This window comes from Bubalus kerabau, chromosome 21 (assembly GCF_029407905.1).
Source record: "Bubalus kerabau isolate K-KA32 ecotype Philippines breed swamp buffalo chromosome 21, PCC_UOA_SB_1v2, whole genome shotgun sequence".
Classification (NCBI taxonomy): Eukaryota; Metazoa; Chordata; class Mammalia; order Artiodactyla; family Bovidae; genus Bubalus; species Bubalus kerabau.
Genome location: NC_073644.1, coordinates 48,848,592 through 48,866,805, shown reverse-complemented (window position 1 = coordinate 48,866,805; position 18,214 = coordinate 48,848,592). Strand labels below are relative to the sequence as shown.

General features: G+C 40.6%; 1 protein-coding gene across 2 annotated transcripts in view; it reads left to right on the top strand.

The window, feature by feature from the left end:
• The first annotated feature begins 322 nt into the window (after positions 1-322).
• The window catches only part of EPG5 (ectopic P-granules 5 autophagy tethering factor), a 127,564-nt gene continuing 109,672 nt past the window's right edge, over positions 323-18,214 (top strand). For both annotated transcript variants that reach the window (XM_055559455.1, XM_055559454.1), the window contains exons 1-6: positions 323-466; positions 12,567-13,511; positions 14,240-14,483; positions 15,344-15,480; positions 16,322-16,429; positions 17,344-17,417. In XM_055559455.1, coding sequence (XP_055415430.1) covers positions 404-466; positions 12,567-13,511; positions 14,240-14,483; positions 15,344-15,480; positions 16,322-16,429; positions 17,344-17,417 — 1,571 coding nt within the window. In that variant the 5' untranslated portion in view covers positions 323-403. The remainder of the gene's footprint in view (positions 467-12,566; positions 13,512-14,239; positions 14,484-15,343; positions 15,481-16,321; positions 16,430-17,343; positions 17,418-18,214) is intronic.

Genomic DNA, 18,214 nt, shown 5'->3' with positions numbered 1-18,214 from the left:
CCAGGCTCCTTTAGGCCAACGTGGGTGAGGTGTGCAAGCACTCCGGGGATCCAGACCCAGTGCAGCTTAGTGGAGGGTCCGGCGATAAAGACGCGATCTCACTCGGGAGAGTAAGCCGCTCACCCAGAACAGTCCAAACGCAAGTGGGGCGGAGCCAGGCGGCCCTGCGCGCGGGTTAGGGGGTGGGGCCTGAATGGAAGGGGGCGTGGCTATAATCCTCCTGTGAAAAGGCCTCCCGAAGTGGTTTGTCCTAAGTTGCGGCCCGTAGAGGCTTCGAGTTGCCGCCCCTCTCCGGGAGTGGTGGAGATTCGATCATGTGACAGTTGGAGGCCGGAAGTCGGCAGGTTGTGGACCGCGCAGGGTTTTGACAAAAACAAGCAGCGACTGAGCCGTTGCAGGGTCTATGGCAGAGGCAGTGAGGCCCCCACGCCGGGCCAAGGCCAAGGGCAGCCGGACTAAAACCAAGGTGAGGGGAACTCGCCCACCCCACTCTGCCCAGCCCCTGGCAGTTGCGTGCTGTCTCCTTTTTCCTCTCTTCGGCCTCTCCAGCCAACTCTGCCCGTCCCCTGAGCCCCTCTCAGCCTCTGCTCCCACCTTCCCATATTTGATCCCTCTACCCATTGACACCAGACCTGTTCCTCTGTTCCTTCTTCACGTCCTCCTGCCAGACTTTGCCAGGAGCCTGTTTTTTCTTTTTCCTCCTGTGATCTTTCTAGGTGCTTGGTTTTCTGCTGCGTTCTTGACTTCCCGCATCTAGGTCTGGATTTCGGTTGGGAAGCAAGTTTTGTCTTCCTAGGCTCAGCTTTGATTGACTTTCACCTTTTTAACTTGTGAATATTTTGAGCCTGTCTCCGCATTAAGAGAAAAGGGACCGCTGTTCCACGAATGTATCCTCGGGTAGAACTTTACGGTGGGAGACAGAAAGTAGACTGTAGTGATGCGGCTTTTCAGTTTAAAAATGTAAGATGACAGTGGCGCTGCTGCTGTTTATTTCTCATTATCCTGGCTGTTTATGATGGGGCGTGAATGACCAGAAGTGAAATCAGAGAGGGGTTCACACAACAGGGACGGGTTTGAATTTTCTGGGTTTCCTGGATTATGCTAACGTGTGGTATTAGTGTGGTTTTAAAGTTGATCTTTCTTGTTTTTAGGTGCAGTCTGGTTTTTCATTTTGTTCCCATATGTTTTCTGAATGACGTTTGTTTTACAGTGAACAGGATAAATGCTGTGCGAGAATAGCTTGGACATAGATAATTTTGGCTTACCTGAAACTGAATTTATATTAAGGAAATAATGAGGATAGTATTAAAACGACAGGATATTGCCTTTTCTACAAGTAGGTGATGTCTACAAGTGCAGGTGTGACTTAAAAATAATACCAAAATAGGAATTTCTTATGAGAAAAAGATTTTAACAGGAGATTGGTGTTCAGAGATACTGTATTTAATAAGCTGTAAATGATTTTATGCACATCAGTGATCTCATGTCTGTGAGGAGTTATTCTTTGGTGAGAAAGCCATTTTGCTACCTAATTCCAGAAAAATTTTTAAGAGAAATAATTTTGCATTGTACCGAGCTGTCTAAATGGACGAGAAAGTAAAAGGCCATTCGTCAGCCATTCAGCATACAGTCCCTGAACCTAGAATACAGTAGTGTACAAGATGTAAACATCAATCTACAAGGAGCTGAATCTTAATTCTCAATCTATAGTTTTTTTCAGAATGAATGGTGAAACTAAAGCCTAGATAACTTAAGTGATAAGCCGTAAGTCATACAGTTAGTAAGAGAACTCAAGGTAAAACCAGAAATCTTAATTCTCAATCCAGTAGCTTAGTAATTGTTCTACATATCTATATGTATCTGTGAAAGTCGCTCAGTTGTGTCTGACTCTTTGCGACCCCATGGACTTGTAGCCTGCCAGGCTCCTCTGTCCATGGAATTCTCCAGGCAGGATACTGGAGTGGGTAGCCATTCCCTTCTCCTGGGGATCTTCCCAACCCAGGGATCAAACCCAGGTCTCCCACATGGCAGGTGGATTCTTTACCGTCTGAATCATCAGGGAAGCCCATATGTATCTATAGATACAATGTTATAAATACTTAAAAAATACTTATTAAGAGAATTCTCTGTCAAGTTCTTTTGTTTAGAACAAGGTTTCTAAAATAAAAATTAAAAACCAAACTTTTAAATCCATCATGAAAAGTCATTTGCTCGTTTTATATTGGCATATTGTGGGCAACTTCCCTATAGAAGTTGGGCTTCCCTGTGGCTCAGCTGGTTAAGAATCTGCCTGCAATGCGGGAGCTCTGGGTTTGATCCCTGGATTGGGAAGATCCCCTGGAGAAGGGAAAGGCCACCCACTCCAGTATTCTGACCTAGAGAATTCCGTAGACGGTCTGGGGTTGCAAAGGGTCAGACACAACTGAGCAACTTTCACTTCACTTCTCTACAGAAGAATAAATTTATTTTATTATCTTTTAATGTTTATAAGGACAACTTCATTCCAGAGGTATTTGTCCAAAACCAAAAGTCCTTGACATGCTTTTAGCCACCTTTCAAATCTCTTCAGGGATTGAATTTTGCCAATTATATTTTGTAATTGATCTCTTGATTCTGCCCATTTCTCTTCCATCCTAAGTCCACCATCCTTCAAGGATGATTTCTTGGATTTTTGCTAAAATGGCCTTTCCAAATTTATTCTTGCTTCCCATTCTCTAAACTAAAGCTGGACTGATATTTTTATTAACAAACCTCAAAATGATCACTCTTCTTAAAAACCTTTCAAAGATTTCTTATCATCCAGAGGCTAAGAATCCAAAGTCCTTAGTATGGACTCAAGGCCCTGATTGGTCTGGATTCTGTCTTTCTCTTCAACCTCAGGTCTTCACTACTATCTCTTTTGACCCTCAGTCATACATGTCCTTTCCTGCTTTGGGCTTCCCTTGTGGCTCAGCTGGTAAAGAATTGACCTGCAATGCGGGAGACCTGGGTTCAGTCCCTGGGTTGGGAAGATCCTCTGGAGAAGGGAAAGGTCACCTACTCTGGTATTCTGGCCTAGAGGATTTCATGGACTGTATAGTCCATGGGGTCTCAGAGTAGGACACGACTGAGTGGCTTTCATTTTTCCTGCTTTAGGGCCTTTGCTCATACTGTTTCCTGTGCCCTGACACTTCTTCCAGTCCCTCTTCACCTGCTCATTCATGAGGTCTCTGCTTGAATAGTACTTCCCTCTTTACCCACATAATCCCCCCACCCCAGTAGTGCTTTGCACCTCTCTTTGTCACTTGTCTCACTTGTAGTTACTTTGTTAACATCTCTCTTCTTCCTTAGACTGTGAACTCAATTAGGGAGGGACCTGTCTTTTTCCCAGTACCCTTCACAGCCCTTGTAGGCATTTGATAATGGTTGTTGAATAAAGGAAAAAATACCAGTATGGAAGAATATTGTTTCCAAGCTTTGTGGCTCAGAAGAATGTACTCTGGGAAATTTCCTCTAGGTAGTGTGAGAATGGAGAAGGCAATGGCAACCCACTCCAGTAGTCTTGCCTGGAAAATCCCATGGACGGAGGAGCCTGGTAGGCTTCAGTCCATGGGGTCGCGAAGAGTCAGACACGACTGAGCGACTTCCCTTTCACTTTTCACTTTCATGCATTGGAGAAGGAAATGGCAACCCACTCCAGTGTTCTTGCCTGGAGAATCCCAGGGATGGCAGAGCCTGGTGGGCTGCCGTCTACGGGGTCGCACAGAGTCGGACATGACTGAAGTGACTTAGCAGCAGCAGCAGCAGCAGTGTGAGAAAACAAATGGGAAAAAGTCCACGATACCAGCAAGGCCCTCATACCTGTCAGTCTAGAAAATGAATTCTTCTTTTAGAGTAAACAGATTTATTTCTTAGTGCTGGTTGTGGTTTGGCTATGATCCTGAAGCCCAACAGTAATGAAGTCCTTTACCATTATGGTATAATTTGGTGACTATTTATGGAACCATATAAAGTAGTTCTAAGGGGGTGGTTCAGGAAGTGAGTAGTGTCATGTGCTTTTGCCTTTAGATAGTTTGAGTGGCTTCTGACACAGCAGCTGACCTGTATTTCTTAATGTTAATCATCTGGAAGGTGACCTCACTTTGTTTGTTTGTGGTTATCTGGTGCTTGTCACTTGGTACATAAGAGATAGTCCTGACAAGTTTCACCTTGACTTCATTGATCTTGGTAGGTTGAGAACAGTAGATTTCCTTTATTTATTATTTATGGTTGCACTGGGTCTTTGTTTCTGTGCTTTCTCTAGTTGCAGCAAACGGGGGCTATGCTTTGTTGACTGCAGTGACTTCTCTTGTGGAGCATGAGCTCTAGGTTCCCCGGCTTCAGTAATGGTGGTGCTGAGGCTTAGTTGCTCGGCAGCATGTGGGATCTTCCTGGAGAACCAGGCATCCAGCCCATGTCCCCTGCATTGGCAGGTGGTTTCTTAATCCCTGGACCACCAGGGAAGTCGACAACAATAGATTTTTAGATTGAACTTCCTCTGCAGAAGCAGTGTATTTTATAGTCATGGAAAGTATTTTTAAAGTTAGTATTAAATTCTGAATGCTAGCAACTCATTAATAGTAACAGCATATTGTAATTGCTAAGGACCGACTGAGATGTGTCCCAGAAAACTGATACCAGAAGCAGAGACCTTTGCAGTCCCCATCCTCTCTACTCCTTGGCCTAGATGATTTCTCCCTCTTAGTCTCTCCCTCCCATGAGTGATTATAGTCTCTCCCTCCCATGAGTGATTATAGAAGTGAAATTGGGGGATGCTCTATATTGTTGAGCTCCTTTTGTGCCTCCTAAGATCCATATTTTGTTTTTGCTGAATAAACTACTCAGTGATCACCCACTATGTCCCAGAAATTCTTCTAAGCACTTGGGGTGTAAATGAAAGTGATAGTCGCTCAGTTGTGTCCGACTCTTTGCGACCCCATGGACTGTAGCCCGCCAGGCTCCTCTTTCCATGGAATTCTCCAGGCAAGAATACTGGAGTGAGTAGCCATTCCCTTCTCCAGGGGATCTGCCTGACCCATGGATTGAACCTGGGTCTCCTGCATTGCAGACAGATTCTTAACCATGTGAGCCAACAGAGAAGCCTGAGATGTAAACAGGGGGGAAAAAAAGAAGAACCTGGCCTTAACATAGCTTGTGTTCTAGAAACAAGACAAAACAGAAAACTCTGTAAATAAATAAGTACATCACATATTAGAAGATAACAAGGGCTACAGAAAAAGAAAAATGAACTGAGTAAGGAGTTGAGTACTGATGAGAGATTAGGATGGGTTGTGATTTTTTAATAGGCTGTCAAGGTAGTCCTTGTTGAAGATGAAATTTAAGTAAGGACAGGAAAGAGATGAGGAAGTTAGCCATGTGGATCTTGGGAACAGTTGGGGCAAATGCCTTAAGGCAGTGGCATGTCTGTGCTGTCCTGGGGACTTCACGGAGGCAGTGTGGTTAGGGTGAGTGAGAGGCAGAGTGAGTGAGGGGAGAGGAGCTGAGATGAAGTCAGAAAGGTGACACAGGGCTAGGTCGAGTAAGGGCTTGTAGGCCACTGTGAAAATGGCCTGCACTTGAATGGCCTTTCGCTTGCACTTTGAGTGACACATGCAGTCGCCCCAGGGTTTCAGGGAATGGCAAGCCACTCCAGTGTTCTTGCCTGGAGAACTGCATGGACAGAGAAGCCAGGCGGGCTGCAGTTGGTGGGGTCGCAAAGAGTCAGACACGACTGAGTGACACACACACACACACACACACACACACACAGGATTTCACGCGGAGGAGTGATATAACTAAAGTCATTTTAAAGGCTCACTGTGCTTGCTTTGATGAGAACAGTCTATAATGGAGCAAGAGGAGGAGTAGAGAGACCATCTAAGATTTTGTTGTGATCCAGGCAGGAGGTGATGGTGTCTTGGTCTGGAGTTTTAAAGTGTAAGTGATTATAAAGGTTTGAAATCTGGGGGTTTCTGAATATCTAGCTAAGAAGATTTGTTGGGGTGTGGATGTGGAATGTGGAAACAGTCAAGGATGACTCTGAAATGGAGGAGGCAGTGAGTAGAACAGCTCTTGGGGGCAGATGAGGAATTCAGTTTGGGACATGCTAATTTTGAAGTAAGTGTCTATTAGACCTCCAGTTGGGTTGAATATGTGAATCTAGAGTATGGGAGAGCGCTCCAGGCTGAAGCTGTCTTTTACGAGCTATTGAAAACTAGAGTCTGAGTTAAGTTACCTTAGGAGTGAGTGTAGTATAAAAAGATGACAAGAAGAGATTCAAGGGCACTCCAATTTTAAGAGCTTGGGGAGAGGTGGAGAAACCAACAAAGGAGTATGATGTGAGGTAGTATGTGTTCCCAATGCCCTTAACTGACTGTGGGATTCTAGAAGCTGAGAGAATCATGTGTAAGAGAGGAGGAGGAAGAGATCAAGCATAGAAAGTGCTGTGGATACGTGAAGTAAGATTGTTAAGAGCAACATGAAAGAAATGGTAGCTGAGAGATGTTGTATTCATAGCAAAATGTGTAACTCCCATCTTTCTCCTTTTTATTTGTAAAGCATTCTTGTACATCCCAAGGAGAGCGGGTAAAATTGCCCTGAGGGCTCTTGATGTTATAGTTGGACCCGTGTGTCCAAGCCCTGTTTCTCTCTTCTGCGCCAGCATTGTGCTAAGTGCTGTGGATATAGACATTCATGATAAACTGTGCCTGCACTTAAAAGGGATCCCCCAGAAGTTTTCTGTGTAATGTGTAAAATTGAACCTTTATCATTTATGAAGTAGCTCATCAATAGTTTGAAGGATAGAAAGAGGCTGTATTTTTTTTTCTTTTTTTTAACTTAGTACAGTTTAAAGTGGAAGAACTGCAAGTGATGTATGGAAATTTCCCATTTATTTTCCAGAACTTAAAAAAAAAAAAAATCACTTTTCTTTCCTGATTACAGAAGTGCTCATTGCTTAAAAAAAGTGTGTATCTGAGAGTGTATCACAGAGAGAGAGAGAAATGTACAACACAGAAATGAAAGGCCCCAAATTCTGTCTCTTGGAGATAACTGGAGCAGTTTGTTATGTTCTTTAGGATTTTCCCCCTACACATATGCCAACACTCCAAGACTTATTTACTACAATGTATGGTTAACTATTGGAGTAGGAAATGGCAACCCACTCCAGTATTCTTGCCTGGAAAATTCCGTGGACAGAGGAGCCTGGTGGGCTGCAGTCCATGGTATCACAAAGAGTTGGACATAACTATGCATGCACCCATCCACACACATGGTTAAGTATATATATATTTTCTATGTTTATTAACAACTCTTCCATTTCTGTATAACTTCTTGATTTCTCCTGTGGAATTATTTTAAAATTGATTCTCTACCTGTATCTAACTTAGAGATCAAAATAAAGAAATATAGATTCTTTCTAATCTCTAGGCCATTTTCAGTTGTAAGAAACATGTCTTTTGGTTAAAATAAAATTAAGCTCTAATTTTTTACGGATAACTTGATACGTGTGGAGTTCTGTTTGACTTTTATTTTATCATCTGTATGATTGTTATATATGCAACATGTTCTGGTTAACTCAAGTAGGCAAAGTAATTGTTGGCTTTCTTTTTTATTTTTAAATGAAATGTTGTGTTTTAAGTGTAAGAATATGTTCAGGTTTTGGCATAAAACTTCAGTTTCCTCTGGATTCATTGGCTAATCCCTTTGCTTTCTGGGAGGCATATAAAAATAAACTTCTGAATGTGCTAGAGCACGTGGTAACTTTAAATATTTGTTGGATAATTTGTTCATTTTAGGATTCTAGTACTTAGGAGCTCAGCATGCAGTTGGTACTCAATAAATTCTTGTGAATTATGAGTTGTCATTTTTATTTCAATAAATATGTATTGAACAAAGTGTCGAAAATCAGAGGCAGATCAGATCCAAAAAGGTTAAGATACAGTCCCTGGTCTGAGGATACTTGTGGTCTATTTGGGGTACACACTGTAAAGATAAATAACCCTATGTGGTGGCTTGTGACCAGGACTGGATGGTAGGTACATACTGCAGAGTTCAGAGTAAACATGTGTGGCGGAAGGCTTGATGTGGTCATTGACAGTTTTGTCTTGAGAAAGGATCATCAAAGGCCCTGAGCACCAGAGTTAAGAGGCAGTCTTTAATTAAGTGGAGAGCCATGATTGTTTTGTGGTGTTTGGGGTTGATTGTTTTAAGGAGACCAATCTTATAATGGTGTTTGGGTGAATTGATGGTGGGGCAGAGGCTGAAGGCTTGGGACCTTTCGGGACCTGCTCCCCTGTTCTGTGCTTTGGAGAAGTGAACTGAGCCATCGGGAACTCACCACTGCTTAGGGGCCCTGGCGTTGGTGGTGATCACAGTGTACGCACCCAGAGGTCCTGTCCTATCCAGGGGTCTGTGAGGGGCAGGGGCAGACCTTTGCCACCCTCTCAAACAGGTGCGCCTCTCACAGTTGGTCATCCTTCCTTCCCTCCTGCCTTCTCTGATATGTCCAATCCGTTCTTTGAATCAAATGACCAGCTTCTTCTCTCTCCTTTCCTCTACTTCCTTCCCTGGAGCAACTCCAGGGTAATTCCTTCTTGGACCTAACTTCTGTAAGAACACAGGTGGAGAATTAAACAGAGAAGCACTGAGTTATCCTCCCAAGAGAAATAAAGCCCAAAGGCATGTGTTCCTCCCTGGGAGGGTTCAGAGGTTTAAAAAAAATTCTTTGATGATCTATATCCTCCCAAGAGAAATAAAGCCCAAAGGCATGTGTTCCTCCCTGGGAGGGTTCAGAGGTTTTAAAAAAATTCTTTGATGATCTAACCGCAGTATCTGTTCTTCTGGTTTTGATTATTCCCATGAAGGTAGATCTGGTGGAAATGAACTTGCAGGTTTGTTAGTAGCAACTGGAGACTTCATTCTGTTTAGCGGAGAGGAAGAATTTGAAATTGCAAGGACAGTGGTGGAATAGAAAAAGAGGAAGTGGTTTGGTGGGGTTAGAAGTGGGCAGCAAGGGACAAAGGGAGGTTTAAAACTACCTGAAGGACAGGCTGCAGAGGAAGCCTGAGGTGGCCCGCGGGTCGAGGGAAGTGAGTCTGTTTGCCGCGCCCCTGACCACATGGCCCACTTGGGCCTACTTCCAGCTTCCTATCCTCTTTCAGGTTAGCATGTAACACCCACAAAGGTCTCTAACAGTTTTAGCAAAGAGAACTAAAATTTTCTCCCTCTATTCCACATTCCAGTCTCTAATTCCATACTTTTCACTTACTTCTCAAGTCTTTTAAGTTTTTAAAATCTTTCATCTTTTCATCTGGCAGCTTGGTTGAGATATAATTCACACACTGTACTTGGTTAAAGTGTGTAATTCAGTGGTTTGGGGGATAATCACAGGGGATGGGTCACCATCACCACGGGCAGGAATGCCAGTCTCTTTTCTGTAGAGGAAGCATTGTGTTACCATCCCACTAGCAGTATGTGAGGGTACTAATTATTCTACATCCTTCTCAACATTTATTATTATCTGACCTTAGTCATCTTAGTGGGTGTGATGTATTACCTCATTGTGATTTTATTGCATTTCTCTAATGACGAATAGTGTTGCGCAATTTTTTATGTGCTGTTTGTATTATCTTTGGAGAAATGTTTAGCTCCTTTACTTCTTTTTAAATTGGGTTGTTCATCTTTTTATTATTGAGTAACACATGTTTACTTTTTAAAAATTCTGGATATAAGCCCCTGATAAGATAATGGATTCGAAGACATTTTCTTACATTCTGCGGAGTTGTCTTTCCATTGTCTTCATATTTTCAAACTTTAAAAATTTTTATGATGTCCAGTTTGTCTGCTTTTTTCTTGTGTTGTGTGCTTTTGGTGTCATGTCTAACAAGGCTTTGCATAATCCAGGGTCATTAAGGTTTACTCCTTTTTTTTGTGTGTGTGAAAAGTTTAAAAGTTTTAGCTCTTATATTAGTCTGTGATCCTTGTTGATAATTTCTGTATATGATATAAGGTAAGGATCTAATTTTATTTTTTGGATATCCAGTTGTTAGCACCATTTGTTGAAGGCTGTCCTTTCTTGGCATCCTCATTGAAAATCAGTTGACTTTAAATGTATCAATAAGAGTTTATTTCTGGATTTTCATTTCTAATTCATTGATCTATTTGTCTATCCATGTGTTAGAACCACATGTCTTTATTACTGTAGTTTTATAGTAGATTTTGAAATTGCAAAGTATGAGATTTCCAACTTCATTCTTTTTCAAGATTGTTTTGTCCATTCTGGGTTCTTTGTATTTCCTTAAAAGGTTAAGGATTATCTTGTCATTCTCTGCAAAAATGGCAGCTGGGATTTTGATAGAGGTTGTGTTGAATTTCTATATCAATTTTAGGAGTATCGCCATATTAACAGTATTGTGATCTGATCTATGAATATGGAATGTTTTCCCTTATTAAGTCTTTAATTCCTTTCAAATTTTGTTCTGTAATTTTCAGAAGATAAAATTTACACTTCTTTTGTTAAACTTATCTTTAAGTATTTTGTTGTTATAAATTAAATTGTTTTCTTAATTTCATGTCATTATTGTTCAACTCACTAAAGTATAGCCTCTATCCTGATGAGTACACCAGTATTTCTCTACTGTGGTAACCATTGGCCTCCCCTCCTAGTCTTCTCTTTCTGACTTCTCAGTCTGACAAACCTGTTTTTTATAGCAGTGTGCTAAACATCATTGCAGTGTAATTGGATCCACTTTTTCATTTTCTTATAAATAATCACATAATGCTTTCCTGCTGTTCATGACTTGAGGCATTTTGACACAGTGCTTTGCATGCACTGTGTGGATTAGAGCCGTTGTGGAGGGACACATTGCTTCTTGGATCACTACTATTTGTAAACATTTAGTAGTTCATTACTAGCAAGCTGAGCTCAAATTGCATTTCGCAAACATTTGTCTTTTCTTCTTAATATTAGGTGGGTGTGACTGTTTTACATTTTGGTTATTGTCAGCTTTTATTATTTTTTTTGCTGGACATTTGCAGGATAGCATAATCCATAATCAGTTATTACTGTGTAACTATCATTTTGCCTTTCTTAAAATTTCATAGTGAAAGGGAAGTATTTGAGTGATTCAGTCCTTTTTTAGTTTCTTTGAATGTAACAGTTTTATTTAAATAAATAATAAATTTCTCCATATTTCTCCTTTTTTTAATCCAGCCTTGTTTCCTGTGTATCTAGTTTGTGTGTTAATACCAGAGATACTTCAGTTTGAAAAAACCATAATTTATTTTATCTTATTTTTTAAATGGTTAAGATTTTTTGATTTGGGTTTTTTTTTTTTCAAGTTAAATTTGGATTTAATGAAAAGTTACAAATATAATACAGAGAGTTCCATACTGAACTTTCATCCAGAATCTTCTTTTATTTTATGTAACTGTAAATTCTATGCTCCAGGACATTTATTGCAGCCAAGAAATTAACGTTGGTACAATGCTATTAACAAAAATACAGAACTTTTTTGGATTTCAACAGTTTTCTTGCTATTGTCCTTTTTTTGTTTCAGTATCCAGTCCAGGATCCTCCATTGCATTCAGTTATTATGTCTCCATAGTTTTCTCCAGTCTTTTGATAGTTCCTTAGTCTTGTCTTGTCTTTGATGATCATAGCACTTAAGTTATTTTGTATACGTTCCCTTAATTGGGGTTTTTGTCTGACGTTTTCTCATGCTTAGATTGAGGTTATATGTTAATAGAAAGGGTACAGAAGAGGTGATCAGCCTTCTCAGACGATAATATGGGAAGGTATTACTTATAATAACCCTGATCACTTGGTTAAAGTGTGGTCTGCCTGGATTCTCAACTGAAGCTTACTGTTTTTCCCTTTGTAATGACTAAATATTTAGGGGATACTTTGAGACTATATTCTGTTTCTGCTTAAATGTTTACTACCATTCATTAGCAGATCTTGCCTCCTGCCTGTGGCAGTTATTATCATGGTGTTTTAATCGTGATTTTCTGTTTTTCTCATTCCATCTACATTTTTTAATTGGAATTCTTCTGTGAGGAAGAATGCTACCACTTTTCCATTAAGAAAAAAATACATAATATAAGTATGTATAAGCTCATGAATATACATTTTAGTCTGAGGGTGATAATCCAGTATTATAGCTATTTATTTCATTGCTCAAGTTGCCCTGACATTTTCTGCCTAAATTTTGAATAAACATGTTTGTTAAGATGACAGCCTACTGAAGCCTAAGATACTGGAGACGGTTGTCTCTTATTTAACCACGAGCAGAATGCAGAACAGCCTAATTAAGACCTTTCCTCCCATCTTAATTCATAATTTGTTGCTTATTTCATGTCCTCCTCTATTGGGATTAGACTAGTGAATCTCCCAAATTTAACATTCTCAAAATTGAATAATACAAAATATGAAGCACATTGCTTAGGAAGTGAGTTTAGATTTTTTAATACAATTTAAAAATTCCTCATGTTGAAAGCATGTTATTGCTGTATTATAAAGTATTTCACGTTATTCATCTTATTTTTAGGAAAAGAAGAAATATGAAACCCTTCAGAGGGAAGAGTCTGATGAAGTCTCCCTTCCACAAACCTCCAGAGAGCTGGGAATCCTTACTCCGGCTTGTGAATTCAAAGGAGATGCTCTGAAGGAGCTAACCGATTCCCAGCTCCAGAATGATGCTAGTGGACAAAATGAGAGCGAAATGTTTGATGTACCACTCACCTCCTTAACTCTAAGCAATGAAGAGACTCTGACATGTAATACAGAGAGTCTAAAGGAGGGACAGGAGATCAGAGCCTGTGTTGGGGACGATGCAGTCGAGCTGAAGGTTGATCCTGAAGGCAGTGTTCGAACCACAGTAGAAACCCCCAAGAACTTTACTGAAATGGAGAAAGATACGTTGGTACAATGTAGAACTTCAGAAAGCATACAGCAATCTAACGTTTCTTATATTCAGCAGGAAGTGGAAAATTTGCAGGTCAGAGAAACTCAGAATAGGAAAGAAGACAAAGAAGCCTTGGGTCTTACTTCAAAGGTGCTACAGAATGTTGGCTTGCAGAGTTCTTGTGAAGCTAAAGACATTTTTCAGCCACCTAGAGTGAAAAAACTGTATCCCCAGTTGCCAACTGAAATTGCTGGGGATGTACCAGCTTTGGTGGCAGTGAAATCCTTGCTTCGTAATGAGCGACTCTACCCGGAGCTCCCATCTCAACCAGAAGTAGTACCATTTACTAAAGAACAGCTAAAGATCTTTGAGCCTGGTTCATGGCTGGAAAATGTCGAATCATATTTAGAAGAATTTGACAGCATGGCTCATCAGGACAGGCATGAATTTTATGAGTTACTTTTGAACTACTCACGCTGTAGGAAGCAGCTGCTGCTGGCTGAAGCTGAGCTCCTTGCTCTGACATCTGATTGCCAAAATGCTAAAAGTCGCTTGTGGCACTTCAAGGAGGAACAGTTGTCTGTCCAGGTGTGTTGACTGGTGTTCTGTAAAGTTTGCAGGAACCGGGGTATTTGCAGTGTAACTCCTTTTCCTGTGATGCGATCAAGGTCTGGAGTCTGCTCCTTGTACTCACACTGACCTTGTACTCATTCTTGACAAATTTGGTGGTGAAGGAAAGCTGGAGGAGATAGCAGGGAGAAACGTGTGATTTCCCCCATCCCTAATCTTCATTCCTTAGGAGACTTGTGTATCTCTTTGTAGGTAGGAAGGAGCCCGTGGAGAGGGAGACTTTTGAAAATACTGAGAAAGGGGTTAAAATAAAGAACACAGCTGTAGGGTTAACATTGGAAAGGAGAGAGGTTTGTTTCTTTTGAGCAGAATCACAAAGAATGATAAGGGAATGTTCAGAGATGTTTTGAGGTCTCTTGAAGTTGAGGGGATATCACCTTGACCTCACTGTTTATAAAGTAGAAGTTAAGATTTTCTGTTTTCTTATATCTTTCCCCTACCTACTTCATCTTAGGGTTTCTCTTCTCTGAACTCGTGATGCCTTTGTGATTGGCATTATACTCCTTGGCAACTGGTTATGTATTAGTTTTATAGTTTTCTATGTGGTAGTATTGTTCCCTCACTGTGATTTTAAGCTCTTTGAAGATGTCCTGAAGCCTGTGTATCATATACCAATTGCCTGGTTACATCAAGAGCGAAGGTAACCGGCTTCATATCTTACATCTTACCCTTTTGTCCACTGCTAGGGTATCTGTGCAGATCAAGTGAAAGTTTCAGGCCATCATCGCTACCAGAGAGTGGAGATGAATGAAAATGCACTGGCTGAGCTAAAGAAACTGTTTGATGCCAAATCCGAGCACCTCCACCAGACCCTGGCTCTGCATTCTTACACTTCTGTGCTCTCACGGTTGCAAGTGGAGTCTTACATCTACTCATTACTCAATAGTTCGGCTGTTCTGAGATCTTTAGCAATTCATCAGGAAGGCCAAGGTGTGTAAGTAATGAAAGCCTCACTCTTGTGGTCTAAAATGAAAAGAGAATTGAGGGATACGGTTTGGTCGAATTGATTGTGTGCTGATTGATATTTATAAGGGACCACCATTTGTGCTTGCTGTCTTACGTGACGTCTCCCAGTACAGGTTAGGGTTGACACCTACCTTAATAACATTTCTTGAAAGCAGTGCCAGGTCTCCCTTCCCTGTGGACTGTCTTTCTCGGCTTCTCTAGGAAGCCATAAGTTTGCTTTTTATCATTAATGTCTCTTACTGTCCTAATTTATGTGCTTGTTACCAATTCAAGTCCAAGTACAGTTTCTGATTCTAAAACCTAGAACCCTTTTTCATTCTCTGTCTATTGCACTTTATTTTTGCTTGTCCATTTTGTTGGATTGTTTAATTTTCATCAGAACGTTTATAATGTTTTGTATTTTTAGTCTTATTTTGGATTTTAAGAGATTAGCCTTTACTATATAATGTGTAAAGTGTTAATTATGCAATTTTTATTTCTTGGAGAGATATTTGAATCATTTAGATAAGAAATTCTTCCCCTTGTGGTTTTCATAACTAATCAAAGAGCTGGTGATGGCAGAGATCTGCTGATGTTTAAATAAAAAATAAATTTTGATGAAGTTAATTTTTTCTTGCTCTGAACTACTTCACAAAGTTAAATACTTTGTTTTCGGTTTCTATAGTGGAAATTCATATTTTGATGTAGCTTTCCTCCTTGGATGTTCATCTGAATTAAATATTTTGAATAGTTTATTCTCGTTGTTGTTTTTTAAGAAGAGACACTAAAAATTCTCCCCGATACCATTTATAAGGGATTCAGTTAATCCTGTCTTTAACTTACAGCTTCTAAACAGGTGGAGAGCATTCCCTCTGACCTGTGTCAGCTGAAGGAGTGCATTAGTGTCTTGTTCATGTTCACCAGGAGAGTTCATGAAGATGCTCAGTTCCATGACGATGTCCTTCTCTGGCTGCAGAAATTGGTAAGGAAATAGGCATGGTAGTTTTTCTATTATTTCCCTGATAATTTAAGAATTATCTCTTAGGTCCTCATAGTTTTTTCTTCAACAGCTTATTCAGCTAATTCGTTTAATGCGTCAGTGACTTTCTTTTGTTCATGACACACAGAAATGAATTATCCTTCTAGCGCCTTATCAAGCACTTAGTGCTTTTCTCTCTGATAAACGTTATGTTCAGTGAGCTCTGGTCTTCAGTTTTGGAAGAAATGGAAATGTGGGAAGTATGCTAAATTTAAGTGTATTCAGAATATAGGTTTGTTGTTCATATCACTTTTGTTTAATCATATGTTAGTGCTGTACTTACTTTTTTTTTTTTTTAAGGGAAAAGAATCAGGTTTTAGGAAATTTAGGAAAGATACTAGGTGACTTATGGGATGAGGGGTTGTTTCTTGATTATGTTTCTCAATGGTGCTCCCTTGGGTGTTTCTTTTAGGTTCATCCTAGAGTTCTTAGATATGGACTTAGGTTCTAAGCATACTTGGATTTGAGAAACTTGCAGACTGGAACTAGATTAAACTACTTGACTTATGTCTATTCATATATGGCCAGGAACATTAATGTTTTGTAATTTGCCAGATACTAAAAATTGGGTTTGCAGAGAAACTGCTTATGATATTTTTATCAAAGTGCTCATAGATTCTTAGTCCTCTGTACCTCCGTGTAGAAACTCAACCAGTCAATGGTATATCTTATGTCTGGTTACTCTTTTGAAAGATCACATGTATTTAAATACCAGATAAATGATTGCACTAGGCCCCTAGAAATCGTTAATAAACAGTAAAACTGTGCGTCCTTTGTTGTTCAGGTATCAGTGTTACAAAGAGTGGGCTGTCCTGGAGATCACCTCTTCCTTCTAAACCATATTCTTCGATGCCCAGCTGGTGTTAGTAAATGGGCTATTCCTTTCATCCAGGTATGATGAATGACTTTCTAATTTTGAGGAGAATGGGGGAGATTTTGTTAAACATTGTTCCTGAGGAAGTTGCTTTCAGAAATAAGCCTACTTAAAATATATTGATACTTAAAATAAAATTATTAGGATATATCCAGCCTGTATAGGAGTTATTATGCTGCACCTTCTTGGGCCACTGAAAATTGATGAAATTAAGGTAAAGATGCAGAAATTTAGTTGTAGTGTGGCATGGTAGTTTCAGTAGTGTTTAATCCTGTAAGATTTCTGTGCAGGAAGGCTTGCTAGGACTTATTTCCGCAATATTCAACATTGAATATTCAATAAATTCAATATTCCTTAATTAATCCATCCTACACTGTAGGTGGTGCAGATAAAAAAGAAACCACCAGCATCTCAGAGTTCTTTAATACTAGCAGAAATCTCACGTCCGCATGATCACTTTAGGCATCGATTGTATGGTTTACGGTTTCTCCTCTCTGCTGCTTGCCTTAGGGTTGTGTTGTTACTCATCGCAGCCCCTTCAGATGGGTTGGTAGGAGCCAAACGTGTGCCAGGTTCCTTCTCCATTTTATTTTTTCTCCAGTATTTCTGGTGGCAAGAAATTTGAATCGTTTTATAGAAGGAAGTTTTTTTAAAAAAAATCTCATCTTTGGATTAAAATAGCAGTATAATCCTCTTTCCCATATTATTTCAGATAATTGATGTAAGGGACTGAGCTGCCTCTGTTCTCTGAGTGCCTCGAGCCCAGTCAGTACTGCCAGGCAACCCCTGAGGTGTTCTCATTCTTGTGGATGAGGAGCCAGTTTCACCTCTGTCTTCTTAACAGCTCCCTTGTCAGAATGCTGGTGAATTAAGACTATGGCTACTTGGGCTGTTGGTTTTCTGCAGTATGCCTTTTCCTTTTCTGATTTCAGATCAAAGTGTTGAATAACCCATCAGGAGTCTTTCATTTTATGCAGTCCCTTGCCCTGCTGATGTCTCCTGTCAAGTAAGTGTGGAAGAGCTTTGTAAAGTAGAAATTAAAATGTTCTGTCAAACAATTGGCTTCCTAAACTGCCCAGATCCATGCAATTGTTAAGGGAAGAGTCAGCATTCCAGAATTCAACAATTCAGCTTTTCTTGGGGTTTAATACCCTTTGTCCCCAAGTGACCCTCTTAACTGCTTTTTGTTTTAAATGGATTAACTTTTCTGGGTGCCTCATTTTAATGGAAGTGCCATTCTGGCCATATATGTCATTGTGGTACTGTGGGGAGAAAAAAAGTTTCTTTCCTTCGAAGGAGAGATTTAGTGGCAAAGGTAAAAAAGCACAGTCAAAGAGATTCAAGTGCCAAAATGTATGGAACTATGATCGATGCTTCCCAGGTGGCGCCAGTGGTAAGGAAGTCACCTGCCAGTGCCGGAGATACAAGAGACACAAGTTTGATCCCTGGCTTGGGAAGATCCCCTGGAGAAGGAGATAGCAACCCACTCTGGTATTCTTGCCTGGAGGATCCTATAGACAGAGGAGCCTGGTGGGCTACAGTCCATGGGGTCACAAAGAGTCGGACACAACTCAGCTGCACACACACACAATTGATGCAGTAGAAATGAGTAAAGAGTAGAGTGGAGTAGTCAGAGGGTTCCAAGTGAATGAGCTGGATTTGAAGACTGGAACTGATTTCGGCGGGAGAGGAGTAGGGAGGGCACTGCAGGGGGAGAAGGGAGCGGTGGCCCAGAGTGCAGGGAAGCGTAGCTGTGCAGGGGGCACGTCGGAGGCCAGCTGGGCTGCAGTGAAGGGGTGTGTG